At 44.8% G+C, this 20,786-nt stretch overlaps 2 protein-coding genes across 11 annotated transcripts in view; one reads left to right on the top strand and one right to left on the bottom strand.

Moving 5' to 3' along the window:
- The window catches only part of Pcca (propionyl-CoA carboxylase subunit alpha), a 301,425-nt gene extending 291,326 nt beyond the window's left edge, over positions 1–10,099 (top strand). For all 3 annotated transcript variants that reach the window (XM_040741316.1, XM_040740935.1, XM_040740593.1), the window contains 2 exons: positions 7,458–7,535; positions 9,761–10,099. In XM_040741316.1, the coding sequence (XP_040597250.1) occupies positions 7,458–7,535; positions 9,761–9,829 (147 nt within the window). In that variant the 3' untranslated portion in view covers positions 9,830–10,099. The remainder of the gene's footprint in view (positions 1–7,457; positions 7,536–9,760) is intronic.
- The window catches only part of Ggact (gamma-glutamylamine cyclotransferase), a 42,561-nt gene continuing 22,142 nt past the window's right edge, over positions 368–20,786 (bottom strand). For 5 of the 8 annotated variants that reach the window (XM_013120112.3, XM_013120108.3, XM_040741654.1 and 2 more), the window contains one exon: positions 368–12,034. In XM_013120112.3, the coding sequence (XP_012975566.1) occupies positions 11,572–12,021 (450 nt within the window). In that variant the 5' untranslated portion in view covers positions 12,022–12,034 and the 3' untranslated portion in view covers positions 368–11,571. Of the gene's footprint in view, positions 13,041–20,786 lie in introns of all 8 variants that reach the window. The other 3 variants (XM_040741503.1, XM_040741560.1, XM_040741700.1) reach the window with 2 other exon arrangements.

Raw genomic sequence — 20,786 nt, 5'->3', positions numbered from 1 at the left:
ACGAGAGAATAACTTTTCTGTTTGTCTTCTGGAAGTATTTTTACAGAGAGCATCATTTCCATTTGAAAAAAAAATGCTTCCCTTTCTATTTCATATACTGCAATACTTCTTTTACAAAACATAATTATGACTTGATTTAAAAAAACTTTTACCTTTAAAAATATTTAAAATAAGTTCCTTGAGCATGTTGGTGCAGTACATATCTGTCATAGGATAACATTAGACTAAGTTGCTACATTTATTGCAAGATTTTTTCCCTTTGCCTTTAAAGAATAAAATAAAGCCCTTGTGAGGATATTTTTTCCTTTAACTTTTTGAAATTAGACCCAAAAAAAAGGCTATTAAAAAAGAGCCAGCCCACGATAAGAACTTTTTGAGCATTGCTTTTAATTAAGATTCTTTCAAGTTATATTCAGATTCAGCACTCTCCTAAAATCTGCATCAGAAAGAATTACCCTTGCTGCATCAGAAAATTAGGGAGACACAACCCAGCAGACAGTCTTCCATCTTAGTCTGCAACATTGAGAGATAAAACCGTGACAGAAGTGCCCGTTTCTGCTTTCTTGCCCCCCAAGCCTGCCCACATTTTTAAGTCAGCCAATTCTTGAGGCTGCTCTCCCTGGTCCGTAGACTGGCATTTAGCAGAATGGCACTCGGCGTTTGGGACTGTTGCTTTCTTGGGCAGAAAATGAAAGCAGTAATAATGTCACCCAGTTTCACCAGCCTTCTCTTCCTTCCCCGTGCTTCTCTGTGGGAGGGCTCCTCGGCAGGTGAGTGACCATGGACCAGGAGACAGAAGACACAGGTGCTCCGTGGTAGAACTTCAGTCCCAGCCGCCTGTGGTCTCCAAAGCTCATGTAGTTGAGCCTGCAGCTAACCTTGGGGAAGGAGAACTTGGCAGGAGACTTCTTTTACACTGCTCAAAGGACCAGCTTTGAAAACTCGGAAGCATTTAGTCACCCTGGACGAGAAGGGCTAGGTTGGGCCTCCAGATACCTGTGTGTCTGGAATTGAGCCCTGATGCCTCTTGCAGCCCAGCGTTCACACTGCCTTTCCCTGGCAGATGAGCTAGGCATGCCCTGATTTACAATCAGAAAATGATGGCAATAATTAATTTACATATTTTATAGCAGTGACTGTTTAAGCAGTTTGAGGAGAAGCCAGTTTTGCACCCAAACTGTAGACTGTATTCCTCAGCACAGACACAGGATCACACACCAGAAACACCTTCAAGCCTCTAAGTCATGAAGCACACCGAACCTTAGGAGGATCATCTCCCAAGCACCTGCGTGCTCTCTGCTCGCCTTAACGGCATTTGCTTCAGATTTTACTAGCAATGAGATGTACAGACCATGAAGTTGTCCTGTGACTGCCCCCCCAATCTAATTCCTGCCTCATTTTCTTCAGGGGTAAGGAGGACTCTCCTTAACTTGGCCTCTCAATCGTTTTCCCATATAACTTTTTTTTTAATGTTTAGGGATAGTTTTTGTTGTGGCTAACATTTGGTTTTTTTAATATTTTTATAATTTAATGTAATGCAAATTATCAGCATAAGGTAAACATATTTAATGGTGAGTCTGTATAAAAGTCTTGTGCAGACTTGGCAATGGTCTTCCTGGGATGAGAGTGCCTATTATCTTTGTAGTATTTTTTAAGAATGACCATTCTCAACCTTACCAAGATTCAAGATACCTTTTTTCTTTTGACCACACCCACCCACTCACCCACCTACACACACACACACACTGCTGAAAGAGAAGTCGTCATTTATTTTGAGTCCTTTAAAACAGCCTACTGAATTCACAAAGGTAGCACGTCTGATTGGCTTCTTGCAGGGACTGTAAAACATGCCAATTTCAACTTTTTCTCTTTGTAACTATAGGCGTTGACTGTCAGTATGAGCTAAGTTAGAGGGCAGTAGGGAGCATGTTTTTCTTCATTTTAAGGAATTTTTACAAAACCTGGACTTCATTTATATTGGCCACGATCTGGATTCCTTCCTGAGCACCCCACACACACACACACACTCCCACTGTACAGTTCTAAGGGGTCTGAGGGCACAGCCGAGGGCAACACCATGCAGACACCACAGGCTTGAGTCCCAGAGCCCTGGGGCTTGCTACACATGTGGTCTCTTCCTGCCCTTTCCCCTTCAGATCGAATGAGCCGGGTTGGAGGGCCTCCAGGTGAGGGTCAGCCACTCTGCCCACTGCCCATCCTCTCTGTAATCTGAACCAGTCCCATCCCTGCTCAGACAGGGCAGTCTCCCAGGGTCCCATCTCCTTGTCTTTCCATGAGACGCACATTCCCTTTCCAGGAAAGATCAGGGCATATTTAGTAGCTCAGGAAAAGGAAGTCGGAACAACCAGATTCTAGCCGTCCTTTTAGTGAAATCGAGGCCACCTACTTCAGATCTCAGGGACTTAATGTGTTATACACCTGTGTTCTAAGTGGTAAGCCTCTAAATGTGAAATGGAGGGATTTTCACCTGTGGGTTGATATAGATCCTGGTTTTTGGGGGGCCAGTACAGCAGAAGGGGAGACTGCAGTGGGCCCGTAAGCCCTCCGAGCCTTCTGTCTCACTTGGCAGGAAAACACAGAACAACAAAAGAAGGCTCTTTTTCCACAAAGGTTCACCCCCTCCTCCCATCCCCCACGCTCTTCCCCAAAAGGGGCCTGAATTTTTCAGCTGCGCACCGATTTGGTGCTCACTCTTGCAGGGAAACAGTTGCTGTCTGAACAGGCAGGAAACAGTTTTCTTTTAATTGCCGGAATCATTCGGAAGTGCTTCGTGCCCTGCTTCTATGCAGCAGATGCTGTGCATTAATTGGCCTGCGTAGAAGTGACCCGGGGTTCCTTGCAGCGGGCCCAATTTTAGGCAGAGGGTTTAAATAGCTTATTTATTATTTTGTATAATCTGCCGTGCATTATGTGCTCCTGCATGTGTCGTGTTTCATGGTCTGCAGTTTCTAATGTCATGTGGGTTTCAAAGCCCGTGTTTCTCTGGTAATGTACTAGCAGCAGGTAAGCTCAAAGTACCATCCATCAGGAGCTAATTTTTTATCCAGATACTCCAATGACTGATGAACCTGTCTTTTGTATGAATGTTCAGCACAGTAGAAAGCCATATGCCACTGGCACAGTTTCCTCTGCATTCTTTACAGTTGCTAGAGAGTGGGTTTCTGGGGCGGGGGGGGGGGGGAGAGGCACAAACTCGACGGCATTTGCATCCTCTGGCCTGTATTTTAAGCAGTCGCACCTTCAACACAGCCTTGGGTCTGGATGACAAAAGAGGGTAGGGCCCATCTTAAAGGAAACCTGACTCCCACCATGATTTTCTCCCTCAGAAATATGACTGTGCACCCTTAATAGGGAACCTTGTTTTGTTCCTCCCCGTCTGTTGCAAACAGACCTCAGCCCATTAGAAGGGCCTCCCTTGTGTGGGAAGACCACAGCTGTTACTGTGAAGCTCATCCAGTCACTGTATCACCCCCATTTTGTGGCTCTGAAGGATGAAATTGAGAAATGGAGCCCTGTGCAGTCATCCTTTACGTCTTCAATTTTAGGCCTTTGCCATCATTTTCATGCTTTTATTCCAAGTCAAATAACATTAGTGGGCTACAGCACCTTCTGGTGAATGTCTGTTCTCAAGCACAGCTTTCAAGGCTCCACTCTGAGGGGCTTCCTTTCATGTTTGGCAGAGAACCCCCCTCCTTCTCATGCCCACCCTGCATTTTCTTTGAGCTTTTTTAGGGTGATGACAGTTTGCAGTTCGAACGATACACATTGCCATGCGGGTCCCAGTCAGAGCATGTTTTCTGAGAAGGGGGCATGTGCTGGAGATGGTTCTGTACCTTTTAATCTTTGTGGAAAGAGTGAAGGGGTCTTGGTAGAAGGAGATTGGGGGCTTTAATCAGAACCAAGATGTGGCTTAAATCATTAGCACAACAAAGCATACTATAAGCTTCAAGATAAAAGTCCCCTGGGAAAGGAGTCCTCTGAAAATAAATGGAACTTGATAGATTTCCATATCATTTATAACTTCCCTTAATTACACTTGGAAGACTTGCCAGTAAAACTGGAAAATTGGCAGCCTCTCTCCATTAGAGTCATTTTGCCGACCATGGCAAGCAGCTGGCTTCGCTGGATTTTATTTCCCATCACTCACAATTAATCATCAGCTGGAGATGTCTGAAACTGCTCAGCACAGAGTGATGCTGGGTGACATTCAGGCCCCTAAACATGTGAAAATCTGCTGAGTAAATGGGGCTGAGTTCTCTCACAAGCTTTACTCTTTTGGGGCAAGCCTAGCTCCCACTTAATGAGGGCTGCTGTAAGAATCTGATTCGAATGTGAACCTTGACCCTGTGTCAGAGGAGAGGATGCAATAAGCTGGATGAAAGGCATGGAATTCAGGTCTCCAAACTTTGCACCAATTAGACAGCAGAGAAGCACATCAGGCTGACTGCGTTCATCAGGAAGACTTGAGAGGCTTGTGACCATTTAGTAAGCCCAACTCTGGATACACCTGTCACAAGCAGTAAGTCTATCAGATGCCTCACAAGAGTGTTAGGGAAGCGTGTGTGCAGCCATGCTGCAGGGCTGGGCTGGCTACAGGCACTGTTATGGGGGGGGGCGTACTGCTGGCTCTGCTCAGGCTTACAAGGCTTGCAAGCAGTCCAGAAGTTGCTGCAGCAGGTGTGTGTGCTACATGTTCTGCAGGTGTGGACAGCGCAGGCAGGGAGGCTTCCTCTTGGTGGGAACTGGAGCCTGGCTGGGAGTAGTAATAGTCACAGCCTGGAGACTGCATTTTGTTTTTGACATGTGCTTGAACTGCATTCATTTCCAAGGGATGAAATAAGCTGAAATTAAGCTTGTCTGCATAACTCTTTTTATATACTTGCTTTTGAATTCATGTGTATCATGTTCTAGTTGGATCAAACATATCACTGACTTGTAAGGCACCAAGGGACATTTTCCCACAGCTACCTCAAGAAAGTGGCCTCTAAACATGGCTGAAAGGAGAAAGAGCAAGGTAGTGGTGGAAGACCATGGGTTTCTGCTCACAGTTAAATGACGCAAGGGGACCAGTAGCGAGGGGATGTAGGAAGGACACAGGGGCGGGGCGGGGGGGGTGTAGATGGAGGGCCCAGGTCTAATTCTATGAGTTGTTGCTGGGCCGAGAGTCAGGCAAAGGCAGCTTGCTTTTCATCAAATGACCAGTTTTGCAATCGGAGCGAGGGTGGAGGGTATGTCAGCTTTGAGACTTCACTTCTGACCAGATGAATAATTTGGGACCTAGTCCTTGCACTCATGCAAGTATCCAGAGCCATCCAGGGAGGACGGTTGTGGTGGCAAGGCACCCTGAACTGGCCCACATCCTTCTGTTCTAGCACAGTCTGGTGGGAGGGGAGCTGTGACCCGGTGAAACTATTCCTTAATGTTCACTGTGAGTAGTGTTGGCTCCTGAACGTGACCACTGGAGACCTCCAGGCTTCTTAAGGAAGACTGTAAGGACACTTGTGTTAAGGAAGGGTCAGGGGACGGCTCTGTCCAGACAGCAGGTCTTGAGCAGTGTGACACGAGATGAGCAGTGACAGGTGACACAGCTGCCGACAGAGCACAGTGAGGCACAGGGAAACTGACGGGATGGGCGAGGAGACTCTAAGCCAACCCCTTGTGCTCTCAGCTGCTCACAGAGGAAGCCAGGGCAGGTGGGTATGTGGAAGGCTACCACATAAATACCCATGGTGAAGACGTGTCCATCTGACAGCAAGCAGTGACCAGAGCCCAGAGGTAGAGGTTTGATTTCTAATTTTTGGATAGGATTTCACCGTGTTCTAAGGAGCCATCTGTGCTGTTACCTGCAGGCCAGGGTCAGGGACACTTCAGCCTGGCTGCCGGATAAGCTGTCCGTTCTGCTCTGGCCATGGCTGGGCTCATAGGCCTTCCTGTGTGACTCAGTGACACCTGCCCTTCTGCTGGCTTTCTTGACCTCCTACCTGCCTTTGAGGAGAGAAAAATGGTTCTAACATGATGGCAAGAAGGAGTAACTGTTCTGACACCTCCGGCCGGGGCATCTGCGTCATCTTGGCTCTGCTGTCTCCTGTCCCCCTCTTTCTGAAGAACAACCCTTTGGAGGTGCTGGGCCTGTACTGCAGATGCCAGGTGAAATGAATCAAAAGCGGCAGTGAGCACTGAGCTCTAAGCCTGCTTGTCAGCAGTGCCTCTCCTCCGTGCCAGCACCAAAGCCTTGGCATCTCCTTCCTTCCTATATTCCCGTGCCAGAAAAGCACAGCCCACCACCTGAACAGCAGAGGAAAGAATGCACAGGGCTTCAGTGCTCACACTGCCAGCAAGACAGCTTGTGCCACACAGGGAGCCAGGAGGGGACTTGGAGATCATTTGGGGATGGCAGGAAAGAACATTCCCCGGGTCCTTCTGCGGCATTGGCCAACACTGTCACACTAGTGCGGCTGTCCAGGAGTCCCAGCCAGCACCCTCTGCAGCGCTCTGTGGAGCCTTCGGCCTGCCACTTCATAGAGCAAGAGACCCTTCTCCACAAAACAGAAAAAGACCTCTTGGCCCAGGTCCTTGGTGCTTAATCATTAAGGCCAGGGAGAAAGGAGTAAGAAACATGGCTTTTAGTCACAGCTGACTCCTGGATGGATGTCCCAGATTAACCCTGTGGGCATGTGCCTGCTCAGCCTGGATCTCCCTCATGGGCAGAGGAAAGCCAAGCACCACAAGGGGCTTGAACAAGCACCTGCGGAGCACTCAAGGCCATCTTATAAGGACTGGGCATAGCTGGAGAAATGTTAGTACTTGTATGCCTTGTGGGTGGACAGCAGCCCTGTCGGCCCTTACGCTAGGCTGTTATCTTCAGCTCCCAGGAGAAAGGCAAGCATGGACCTTTTGGCAAGGGGTTACTGGATTCTGATTCCCATGTGGTATGCTTCATCCCTTTAAAGCAGACAAGTTGCTGGTGATGTTTATGCATAGTTGTAAAATCACCACAGTAATTGCAGAACTTTTCTTTTTATCACTCTGTAAAGGACGCTTTACCCTTTGGTAGCCATACTCCTTGTCCGGCAAACCCAGTCAAACGCTAATGAGTCCCTTGGTCCTTAGGTATCTGCCTGTTGCAGTCATGGCAGGGAGGCAGGAGCACTGGTTTTGTAGCATCTCTAGCTGACTCCTAGGACCCTGGGGGAGGCCCCATATGCTGCACTCATGATCTCCCAGCACAGGCTTTTCTAGTGAGAACCTGACAACAGAGTGGATGGCCTTTCTCTACTGTCTCCTGAGATGTACCTACTGTGGTGGGAGCCATCAGAAGTCACTGGCGTTTCCGTGACCAATCAGCACATCTGACAAAGAAGTTAATGGCTTCACTCTTGGATGTTACTACAAAATTAGGTCAAACATAGATCTTTAAAGAACATTCTATTTTCCAGGTAGCAGAAGGCCAGGAAATCTGTGTGATTGAAGCTATGAAAATGCAGAACAGTATGACAGCCGGGAAAATGGGCAAGGTATGTCCGCCAACTCCAGCCTGTGATGGGTTGGTCTCCTTAACTAGAACGTAGAGGTGATCTCTGCCACCTGTCCCTTTCCTGGGACAGATATCAGGACTTGGGAGCTCCACTCTGCCAGTTTGTCTCTGCCTCCTGGAGAGGTGGCTTTCCAGGAAGGGGGCCTATGTGTTATGTTCAGGTAGTCAAAGCACAATTGTTCTCCACATTAATGTCTTTCAGATGAAGGGGTTTTAATTTTTAATGTTTACATCTGTCTCGGAGGCAGTTAGTTATGTGAGACTTAGGTGACACAGCAGGAAATGGTTTTACAGAGTGCAAAAATTAATGTAACTCTTCAAGATAATTTCCCCTTGAAGGGAACAATTCAGTTGTAGATGGAGGAGCTGAAGCCCCATGTACATGTGAAGGGCTTAATGATTCATGGAAAGATAAAAAGGTTATCAGTACTAAGACAGACAATTAAGAGTACAACTTGAAGAAAGGCCCTGGTAAATGAAAGCAGTGGTTTTGCTGTTCTTCCTGTGACTAAAGGGATGCAGTCATTCAGAGTAAGTCCCCTTCCCAAAGGATGTCCGGGTTTCCAAGGATCTACATAGACCGTGACTGGGGATGAGGACAGCAGCAGAGGCTGGTTGTGTCCTATGCTGTGGCCTTCACCGTGGCCACACTTTGGGGGCGTTGGGTTCAGAGAGAGGTGTCAGTTACAACCTAGTGTGCATCACTCAGCTTCGGTCTGTTCTGTGGTCTCTTATCCCAACAGGCAGTGTGTTGGATTCTGAGAAGGTGGCCTAGACTGTCTAATCTGCTCCTTGTGGGAAAGTTACAAGGCCCCCTGCAGATTCAGTGGCCCCAGGCTAGGGAGAATTAAGATAGATAGCAGTCTCATTCCTGGGCTTTGACAGTGTAGAACAGAATGGACCTACGAGGTCTTCATTACCCTTCTAAACCAAGTGTGGTGGCTCATCTTCTAGGAGGTGGAGGCAGTTAAATAATAAGCTCCTAAAAATACAGACACACAAAAAATATAAGCTTTTGGTTCATGTAAAACTCATTTTACTTGTTCTTTGCAAACACTGCACTCGTGTCATGATACGAGCTTAGCCTCGTCATGGGGACCAAGAATGGGTGTGTAGTCAGGCCAAAGGCCCAGCCCGTGGTGAGGTGCTGACACAGCATGGCATTAATTTTTGAGGCAGCATGGGGCCCAGTGCGTTGGTTGTCTTATTTGCTTGCTGCTTTGGGGGTATTACAGGAGCAGCCTGGCTGCTACCTCATCCCGAGCCCAGAACTGCTTGAAGGAGTGCTGTAGGTGGGGCAAGTCTGCCTTAGCAAGACCCAGCTAGCTTAGCCCCACCCCCCATCCACTCATTCCATGGGTCTCTGGAGTTGAACCTGGTAAGATAAAGGAGTAGCTCTGGCTAGGTCCGGAGCTAGTATTTCTTCCCTGGAGGGCACATTTTTTCCTCTGAGAAAAGGTTCAGGGTGGAAACAGAGCCGCATGAAGATCTCCTACAGCCCAGTCAAGGTGCCACTCACTATTAGACACATAGCATCTGTCCTTCAAGGCCTCTGAGTATACTGCTTTATTTACATAGCTGTACACTGCTCTTAGTTACCCTAGGCTCACAGTGGAGGGACAGGCCTGTGCAGCAACCTGGATGATTCCTGGCATTTTTATTTGCTTAATGCCAACATGGCCAGTTAGGTCAAAGCCACTGTTCTTTTTTAAAATCTGCTCTTTTTTAAAAGCCTGCTCTTTTTTAAAATCTGAAAACAAATCTGGAGAAGCAAGACAGGATTACGTTCAAGAGAAATTAGAAGAAAAAAAGCATAGTTCCTCATTCTATGTCACTCAATTGAAGTGGGGGTATTGATTTGATTTCTTTCAAAAGAAGGGAAATGGTCAGACTAGGAGATCTCTCCTTTTGACTGGCACCTGTTTGGATTGTTGTGTAGCTGTTTGGTTTTTACCATGACACTAAACACACCTAGTTTCAAAGCCATAGGATGAGGCAGGGATGCACCAGTCTGGAAATTTCAGGGGCTTGGGAGCAGCCCACAGCTTCCATTGCTGAGTAACAGGACCAGGAGTGAATCACGGGCCTCTGTAGGAACACATGGTCTAAGTTTTTGGGCATAAGGCCACTAATGCTCAGAAGAAATTAGGATGACTGGTCCTCTTGGTTCTGTTTCTCACTCTTCCCTAACCATTTTAATTCAAGGTGAAATCGGTGCATTGCAAAGCTGGAGACACAGTTGGTGAAGGAGATCTGCTGGTGGAGCTGGAATGAAGTATTCTGAGCCTTTCAGTCATCTCAGCTTTAATTAGCATTTCTATTATTCTCTAACCCCTCAGTTTGTTCAAGCGCTTACAGGAGCACTCCTGTGCGGCAGGTTCTACAGCATCATATTTATTCCTCACAAGAGGCAACGCTGACGTTCTGCCAAAAAATCACCAATGGAAATTTTTATTGATATAAATACTTGTACATATGATTTGTACTTCTGCTGAGATTCCCTAGTGTCAAAATTAAATCAATAAAACCAAGCACTTGTCTAAATATTAGTTTGCCCTTTTTTTCTGAATGAAGACAATATACACAGAGGCAACAGGCTGTGCCAATTGACTGTAAATACTAGCATTTCCTTGTGATCCTTTAAAAATTTATATAAATTCCAGTTTTATAATCTGATTACCTTCCTTATTCCATCATTCAGGACGGATTCCTGGGACTTGTTATTCATGATTTCCTCAGACCAGGTAGCACAGATGAAGGGTCTGGAAGCCTCTTCTGTATGGGTCCGAAGAGTTGGATCACCATTTTGGGGTCTGTAGACGCGCTGATCCAATGATAAGCATGCTGTCCAGGTCCCTGCTATCCAGGTCCCTCTTCCTCGCTCCCAGTGGCTAGGCCATCACCGCACTTTCACTGTTGTGTGCAGGGCTGCCAGCCCATCAGCTGATACCCGCCTTTGCCTTTCTATTTTGTGAAGCAAGTTTCTAATTAAGAAAAAGGGCTAAAAATAGCAGTCGTGTTTCTGTGCCAGCTGCAGTTAGTGATCAGTCCACCATTATGCTGAAGAGCGAGCTCTTAGTGGAATGCCAGGGCGCTCAGGCAGCAGCTGCATTCGGTTCTGCAATTCCCGGAATCCATTTTCTATTTTACTAGGAGGCAGAGGCAGAATCATGTGCAACTTGCATCTATGCTGACAGATTCTCAGATGGAGGTGGACGGTAATTGGTACTTCGTGTCTTCCTAACATTATTTTAAGTGCTGTTTGTATTCGGAAGCAAAGCTCTCTGTCAGGCCTGAGGAACAGATTACTAATGTGTTGGTTCTTCTGAAAGGCCCACCCCCAAGGGCTGCACCTTCAGGTGGCAGAGATGCACTGGCGGCTGAGAGCTGGGCAGCCATCAAGGACATAAAGTCTGAGGGCTCAGCTGTCTCCCAGCAAGCCACTACTCCTGACCTGACTGAATTAGAGTGAGAAACACCTTCTACCGAGTAAGTACACCAAACTTACATTTTGGTGGCTGTTTTAGTCGTTGTGTGTGATCTGGAAACTGTAAGGGGTGATGGAGTGCACAGTCTAGGGGCAGCATGCTTTCCTTGAAGACATTTTCCCACTGAACCATCCCAAACCAGCATTTCTCACCAATTCTTTCTAGATGTCGTGTGTGGGAATCAATATATTCAGCTTCTGAGATCCAGCTGCAGCCACGTCTTTAGTCACAGAAGATGCCATCTTCAGATTAGAGCAAAGCAAATCAAATCAAAAAAGGAGTGCCAGGTACCACTGCCACTGAGGGGCCTTCGGCCCAGAGTGTTTCACATCTAGTACCTGCAAGCCTAGGAGCTCCTTGAATAGCAAGCAATAGTAAGTAGCATCAGATTAGAGTATCTGCAAAATTTGTGTCGGAGATCTTTTGCCAATATGTCTTATAGACAAGAGGATGGGCCAGGAAAGCTCTGCCTGTGCTAGGCAGCCACTGGGCTCCCTCTATCCTGTTAGCCTCTGGGGCATGAGCCCCTCACCTGTTTTCCCGGGGGTTGTAGCGCAGCCCATGTGGGCCCTCGGAATCATAGCTTGCATGGTAGGGGAGATGCAGCCACTCGGGTGCATAGGTGGCTGTACTGTACACGAAGCACTGGAGGCTGTCCACAGGGCCACCGGCACCCACCCACTCAAGCACCCGCACCTGCAGGGCTGTGCGCTGGTACATGCTGGGGCAGCCTTCAAAGTCATCCAGGAATCGCAACATCTGTTCATCCACCTTGTAGATCTCACCTTCCACACAGTGGCCCTTGCCTGGCACGTGCAGCAGCCAGGGGATGTTGTGCTCACCAGCAATCACCAGCGGGAAGGACTCAACTGTGCAGCCTCGGCCTTGAAACACCGCGGAGCCATGCGACGGGTCCAGCATGACTTTGTGGTTGGGCTGGCCTCGTTTCAGAGTGCCATACACGAAGATGTGGGCCATCTAGCTGCAGACACTACGGAGGAGAGAGCAAGTAGGCATGTCAGCAGGTGAAGCGCTCCCTCAGGGCATCACATTTACTCCACTCTGCTGGCCCAGCTTTATAAGGAAGAGGAACCACAGTTTTCATGTCATGACATGCTTTCTCTAGGTTTTTAAAAAGCTGAGAGACGCACCGGGCCAGCCTGCTCTGGAGTTTGTAAGCCTGAACCTAGAAAGAGCAGCAAATATTACTGATTTTAAAAACCAGGGATGGTGACAAGGTATGGTGTGCCACATACCTTCAACTTTAGTCCATGGAAGGGAGGTAAATCTCCGAGTTCCAAGATGGCCTGGTCTACACAGCAAGCTCTAGGTCAGCCAAGGCTGACTTGTGAGACACAGTATCTGAGCGAGGGATGTAACAGAGACTCCAAGCCTTAGAGGAAGAACACTTACTAAGCACCGTGGCACATGTGTGGCGGGAAGATCTTCCTTGTGTTTCTAGGAACTTGGAGCTCAAGTGATCCTCCTACCGCAGCCCTCTGAGTGGCTGGCATTAGAATACCATCACACCCAACAATTAGAATACCATCGCACCCGACAAACAGCGTCCACAGCAATGCTAAGGTAGGAAGAGCAGGCGTGTCAGCCGCTCCGCACCACCAGGACAGACTGACCCAGGTCTTGCAAAGAGCTCAAGCACAGCCCACATCTGGAGACAGTCCCTGAGCTTCTCAGGTCAGGGATCAGAGTGGGGTTGCAACAGAAAAACAGACAAGCCTTTCTTCAGCTGGGTATGGAGTACAGGTGGGTTTCTCAGGTCTCTGTGACACCCTTCCGTCTCAGAGCACAGAAGCAGGTCCTCTCCACTGCCCATGCCAGCCTGTGTGAGGCTTTGGGGAGGGGACTTGCCAGTGCGGGGACAGGAAGCACTGGCTAGCGACATCAAGCACTTGCCTGGCCAGCACCAGCCCCTGGAGGGAGGGACCCAAAGATGGATTGGTCTCTGTTGCCCTTTGAGATCTTAACGTCCTGCTTCCCTGCATGAAGCAAAAACAGTGTTTTAAGATGTGTAGCGTTCTGAATGAGAAGAGCCGCATCACTGGAGGGGAGCTTTGATGTTTCAAAAGCCAGGCTCTGTGCACCCACCTTGTGAAGAAGATGTGAGCCCTCAGCTACTTACTGCTCCAGCACCATGCCTGCCTGCCTGCCTGCCACTGTGCTCCCTACTGTGGTGGTCATGGCCTCACCCTCTGAAACTGTAAGCAAGACCCCCAGTTAAATGCTTTCCTTTATAAACTGCCTCTGTCATGCTGTCTCTTCTCAGCAATAGAATATAACTAAGGTAAAATACAAACTTTAAAATCAATTTGCTGTTGAAATCCTAAACTTAACATTTACTGCGTGACTTCAGGCAGATCACCAAGCCTTTCTGTGTACAGCTTCATCAGCTGTAAAAGTGACATAATTACATCAGCCTGCCTCAGACCCTGGAAATGGGAGAATGATGAGAATTCTGGGGAGAGGAAGCAGAGAGAGAGAGAGGCCATGCAGCTGCTGGGAAGACAGGATGTGCTGGGCGTTCTCTGGTAAGATAAGGGCATGCAGAAATACATAGATTAATAGTTAGCCCGTATGAAGCCTGAGCCATCAGCCAAACAGTTTATAATTAATGTAAGTCTCTGTGTATTTCTTTGGGGCTAAACGGCTGTGGGACCAGGTGAGAAAGAAACTCCATCCACATACATAACGGAAAGAGCTCCAGACCGAGAAGCCGGGAAGGGCAGCCTTGGATGGATGGAGGGCAGCCAGGTGCCAATACAGAGAAGTGCTCACAGTTGTTCCTGCCTTCATTAATTGCTAGAGCTTCAACACCAAGGAGAAAAGGAAACATTTCACCCTGGCAGAGTAAGTTCCCACCAGAACTTGGTTTGGCTTTGAATCCTGTTGGGCACTGATCACAGAGCTGCTGTGTGCCACCTCAGGGCTTTGTATGGTAGGTGGCATGCCCTCATTTAACATGTTACAAGTCAGGGGCCTCAGAGGAAGGTTCCAGAGCAGCAATAGGAGTTGAAACCAGGGCTTCCTGATGTGGAAGATTCCAGGCTACTCTAGGAGCCCAGGGCTAGGAAAGTGACTACCTCAGGACAATTTCCTAAGGCTCCCTATACCCTTCACCTCCCACCATTTGCTTTGAATGTGTTTTGGAAAGAAAAAAAATAGAATTTTATGCAACTGTGATAAAATCTGCTGAACAGAAAACCACTTTTCTTTTTCTTAAACTTTTCTAACTGCTTTTACATGGGTTAGCATGGAGGCACAGCATTGAGAGACAGATCTCTAGCCAAATTCTATCCTTTGAATTTCCCCTCAACCTCAGTCCTATTGCCCATCTCCTAGAGGTTTGCTGTCTTATCCACCTTGCGTAAGTGGAAGCAGTCAGCACTGTCTTTTATGGCTCGTTTATTTTACTTCCTGCCATGTTCTCAGGGTTCATTCATATAGTGTATGTCAGATTTACTTTTTAAAACTAACTAATATTCCACCATGCAGACATCCCCCAGTTTTCTTTTCCTTATCTCTTGGTGGACACTTGGGTTGGCTGCTGCCAATAATGTTTCTGTGAACATGGATGTGCAGGTTACCTCTTTGAAGTCTGTGTACACTTATCCAGAAGCAGCTGGTTCACATGGTAACTGTTTTCTGTCTTCCAAGCACAGGTTCCAACCTCACTTCAGTGCCAGCAGCCATGGTTGCTTCTAGAGTATTTGGTGTCCCCAATGGTTAGTGACCTTCAGCATCTTGCATGCACTTTATTGGGCATTGTGTATCGCTAGGACTGTTTTTATTGGGCAAAGGCTCAGCTAAACTAACTGTGCTGTGCCATGCTTTACAGTACGATGGTCATCCTGGTTGGATACATACCTACACTCACTTCCGTAGTTTACCTTGTCATTCTGTTAACTATGTCTACTAATGCACATACATTTTAAATTTTGATGCATTGAAATTTATTTTTAACTTTGTTGCCTATAATTTTGGTGTCATATCCAAGAAACCATTCTCAAACTCAATGTTATGTGGCTTTTCTTTTCTTTTTTTTTCCTGGTTTTTTGAGTCAGGGTTTCTCTGACTGTCTTGGAAATTGCTTTGTACACTAGCCTTGAACTCACAAGAGATCCACCTGCTTCTGTCTCCTGAGTACTGGGATTAAAGGTGTGTGCCACCATGCTTGGCTAGTCACATGGCTTTTCAAACTTAAACTCTTACATTTAGGTATTTGATCCATTTTTACTTTACTTTGTTTTTATATAAAAGTCTAACTTCATTAATTTGCATAAATATACATGAAAGGATCTACTATTAGGCTCTCTCTCTCCTACCCCATTTCACTATCAGGTTCGTTTTCAGGCTATTAACACATGAGTTTGACTGTCACAACTTTGCAGATTTTCTGTTTGATATATCAATCTTAAAGTGTGAGCCTGGGCAAGTCTACCTGCGACCACTCTGTAGCACATCCAACCCAACCCATCCGCCCAGCAAGCTCTCCCTCAAGCTGCTCCAGAGTCTAACCCAATGAGCCTCTCTGACCCTCCTGTCCATGAGCCTTCTGCACAACCTACCAGATCTAGCCCAGGTCCCACATTTACCAGTGCCCAGGTTCTGTCTGGCTACCCTTCTCCTGTACTACAATCAATCTCTAGGGTTTTGCCTGGAATCACCCTACCTATATCTTCATACCACATAACCCAAGGGTCCCTCCCATACCATATTCAACCTTTCCACCAAGTCAGATCTACTCCAAGAGGCCATTCTTCTCTGTTCGTCTGAAGCCTTTTCCAAATTCTAAGCCCCATCCATCCACACGTCTTCTCTTCTGCCCCAACTGTTCTGTCCATATCAGACTCAGAACTAACAAAAGTCCATGTATCCAGATATTGCAAAATTAAAAACAATATGAAGGATAGCCAGTTTCTACTCTCCAAAACCTACCAGTCCTATAGAAGTGTCTGTCATTGATTACCAATAAGAATTACTTAGATGAATCCAGGACACAGAAGGACAATCATAAATTTCATCAAAGAATTCAAGGAATGTAAATAATATGCAAACAGCTCAGTAAAATTAAGACAGAGTAAAGTCCAAGAAAGCACAAACACAAGGCTGATGGAAATGATGATGGCAACCTAAGACTTTTGAGAATGGAATTCAACTAGGATGTATAAACATTGAGGCTGAAATGCGGATGGAATTGAAAACCCAGTAACTCAACTAGAAAACCCAAAAAGCCATACAAGTAGAGTGAATGAGCAGAAGACACAATATCAGGAATCAAAGATCAAGATAAAATAGGGGAAAAATTAAAAACACAAGAAAGGAATATAAAAGACGTGTGGGACATCATGAAAAAAAAAACCTTCAAATTATAGACACAGATGAGAAGACTCCCAAATCAATGCACAGACCAGATCTTCAACAAGATCATAAAAGAAATCTTCCCCAAACTAAGGAAAGACACATCCCTAAAGATACAATAAGCACCCACAGCACATCATAGTTAAAGCACTAAATACATAAAGTGTACTGAAAGCTACAAGAGAAAAAAAATACAAGTTACATATAAAGAAAAACTCATTAGGGTAACAGCTGATTTCTCAATGGAAAGTTTGAAAGCCAGAAGAACTGAAAATTCCAATTCCTAAAAGACCATGATGACCAACACAGACTGATAGAACCAGCAAAACTATCTGCCATAATTGGAGAAAGAAAAAGTTTTCACAGTATAAGAAATCTAAAAATTTGTATTCAATAAACATAAAGAAAATTGAGCAATGCTTTGGGCTGGAGAGAGGAATGACCATAGCTGAGGAACTGTGGAAAGAAATGCAAAGCCACAATTATTAAAACACAAATTATCAATGAGAATACAACACTAAAAATAACACAATGACTGCAATTACACGTTTCAACAATAATTTTAAATATAAATGACTCAATTCTCCAATCAAAAGACACAAGCTAACTGCATGGATCAAAAAACAAAATCCATCTCTTGTCTACAAGAAACAATTCAGCTTTAAAGATAGGCATTGAGCTAGAGTATAAAAGGATGCACAAAAGTCTCTGATCAAACCGAACCTGGAAGCAAGCAGGTGTCACTATCCTAATAGCTGACACAACATACTAATCAGAGGAGAGAAAGAGGGAGACACCAAATTCTGGGGTTCCCAATTTTTCATTTCTATTAGTGTTTTTTGTTTTTTTGTTTTTTTGTTTGTTTGTTTGAGACAGGGTTTCTCTGTGGCTTTGGAGGCTGTCCTAGAACTAGCTTTTGTAGACCAGCCTGGTCTCGAACTCACAGAGATCCACCTGCCTCTGCCTCCTGAGTGCTAGGATTAAAGGCGTGAGCCACCAACGCCCAGCTTATTGGTGGACTTTAAAGACACAGATTACTATGAACCCATTAATAGTAGATGATTTCAATATAGCAATTTTTCCAATGACGTGTGTCTTAGTTACTCTTCTATTGCTCTTCTATGGCCAAGACAGTTTATAAAAGAGCATTTTAATTGGGGGTTTGCTTGCCATTTCAAAGAGTTAGTTTAAAACCACATTGGTGGCAGAGGCAGGTAGATCTGAGTTCCAAGTTAGCCTGATCTACGTAGTGAGTTCCAGAATAGCCAGGGCTATGTAGAGAGATCTTGTCTCCCAAACAACCCTCCCCCAAATAATTCAGAAAGAGCACAAATAAATAGCTCATGATGCAACCACAAAAGTTGTAAAATAAGAACAAACCAAATCCAAACTCATTCATGGCAAGAATAAAAATAAGCGCAGAAGTCAGTGAAATAGAAACAAAGAAAACAATGCAAAGAACCAACAAATCTAACAGCTAGTTCTTTGAAAAGACAAAGTATGGAACTTTGGCCCAATTAACCAAAAGAAATAAAAGAATCCAAATTAACAGAATCAGAAATGAACACGGAAACATTACCACAGACACTAAATAAATTCAGAGTATTAAAAACCTATACTCCATTAAGCTAAAAAACCTAGAAGAAATGGATGGAATTCTAGATTCAGCCACATCACCAAAATTAAACAAAGAAATCATCAATCTACAGAGACCCATAGTCAATCCTTAAACTAGTGAAAGAAAGAAAAGGAATTACTCCCAATACAAACCCTTTTAACACCAAAACCAGGGAAAGACTCAACAAAGAAAACTCAGGCCAATATATTCACTGGATATAGACTCTAAAAAGCTCAACAAAATATTTGTAAATAGAATACAGACATATCAAGAAGATCATATACCACAACCAACTTGACTTTATATTTCTCTGAAATATAGCATAGTTCAACATACAGAAGTGAGTAAATGCAACAAACCACATAAGTGGACCTAAAACACAAAAATCAAATGATTATCTCAATAGACACAGAAAAAAACCTTTGACAAATCCAACATACCTTCATTATATAAGTCCTAGAGAATGTAGGACTAGAGGAAATATACCTCAACACAATAAAAGCTATGTGTGAGAAATCCCCAGCCAACATCATCTTAAATGGAGAAAAGCTTGAAGCAATCTCATTGAAGTTAGAAATTAGACAGTGCTGTCCACTCCCTCCACTTCTTTTCAATATTGGGCTCAAAATACTGGCTGGAAAAAAAAAGGGAACAAACAGAAGGAATCCAAAGGGACACATACAAACGGAGAAAGAAGTCAAACTATCCCTACTTGCAGATGAACAAATTCAGCGATGTGAGAGGAAACAGAATCAATGTGCACACACACACACCAACTTTTCTATTCACAACCAACAAACATACATAGAAATCATGGACATATGCCCATTCACAATAACTTCAAAGAAATTAAAATATCAATAACAAACCTAACTAAGGAAATGAAGAACCTCCACAAATAACACTTTCAACCTGTGAAGAGATAGACACTAGAAAATGGTAAGCCATCCCTTGCTCATGAACTAGTAGAATTAAGGTTGTGAAAATGACCATTTTACCAAAAGCCACTTACAGATTTAACACAATCCCAATAAAAATTCCCATTTCATTTTTCACAGAAATAGAAAAACCCTACAATTCATATGAAACCCCAAAAGACCTCAGCCAAAACAATCCACAGCAAAAAGAACAGTCCAGATTTGAAGATATATTACAGAGCCATAGTAATAAAAAACACTGTACTTATATAAAAACAGACCAATGGAACAAAATCAAAGATCCCAAAATGAGTATGTAATGCGTAGTCTTCCCACCAGTCACTTGGGTCCCACTGCTGTCTCAGCCCCCAAATAACACATGAGACACTATATGAATTATGAAGCTGTTAGCCATTTGCTTTGATTTCTTATTGGCTAGCTGTGACTTAATTATTAACCCATAACTGCTAATCTAAGTATCTCCACGTGATCTTCTCTTACCGGAGAAAGGGTCTGGACCTCTTACTTCCCCTGCATCCTACACATCGTGACTGACTGTGCCTCTCTTTCCCAGAATATTCCTCAACTCCTCCTCCCACCCATCTTGCTTCTTATTGGCCAACAGTGCTTTATTCACTAACCAGAGAGAGCCATGTACACAGAAGGACTTCCCCCATCACGTACACCGAAGCTGGCTTTGGAGTTAGATTTGGTTCTCCTCCTCTAAATCCAGGCATGTTGTTAAAATAAAATTCAGAATTTCTGTATTATATCAAGGAGCCAATTGATGTAAGACAGAAGAAAAAACTAGGGACTGTCATCTGTTTATACTGGGTTCTTTCTCTGAAAGTCTGATTTCCCTCATACTTACCATCTTCCTTATTGTTGCCTTATATGTATGGTATACATACATGTAAGGGTTGAAAATTTCTCTGTTGACATTAATAACGTTTGTGTTTTCCACAGAGAACAAGGAATTTTCTAACAGCAATCTTCAAAAAACTTTGGAAAGAAAATGAGGCCCCACATCACCGACTCTATCTGACAAGTACCATCCTGAAACCAGTTTGGGACTACATTGCTCTACACAACTCTGGACCAATGAACTGATATGGTGCACCTTCTACAATCTGACCAGAGCCTCAGACAAGAGCTTCGATCAACATTACAACTTCAGTCAAGAACTTCAATCAAGGACCGATAGCCTCCAAAACAATACAGAGAAACCCTGTCTCGTAAAAACCAAAAAAAAAAAAGAACTTCAATCAAGCATTCCCCGCCAACTGACACTGAATGCAAATGAGACTTTCATTACACTAACATTTTTTTTTCTACAGGATCCCATGAAGTTGTCGTCATCATCCCAGTTCAGCAGAAAATAATTTTGAGAAAACTACACCCCTTTTCCCTACTGTTGATATTGCAAGATAGTATACACCTGATAGGGTCAGTTTTCCATTATTTAGGGTTGGGATTGGAAGGAAGTGTTCAGACTTGGGCATCTCTTTCAGATAAGTTTAGATGGGATAGATATACTTAGGATAGGATATAAATAGATTATAATTTGCTCATCTTCTATGTATATATGTTGTATATGTTTGAGTTTATATCAAGTCTAAATATTTTATTTAGACTAAAAGGGGAATAGTAGGGAGAGATCAGGTACCTGTAGCTGACCAGGCCCCCTTGGAGCATGGTCACGGGTATGTGGGAAGATTCAGTTGATAAAAGAAGAACAGATGGGCGCTCTCTGTCGCTTAGATCCTGACTGCGGTTCAGAGACCATAGAGCGCTGACCCGGCTGTTCGTGTAAGTGATTGCTCTCTCTAAAT

Source organism: Mesocricetus auratus, unplaced genomic scaffold (assembly GCF_017639785.1).
Source record: "Mesocricetus auratus isolate SY011 unplaced genomic scaffold, BCM_Maur_2.0 Super-Scaffold_2245, whole genome shotgun sequence".
Classification (NCBI taxonomy): domain Eukaryota; kingdom Metazoa; phylum Chordata; class Mammalia; order Rodentia; family Cricetidae; genus Mesocricetus; species Mesocricetus auratus.
This window is presented reverse-complemented; position numbering and strand designations above follow the sequence as displayed.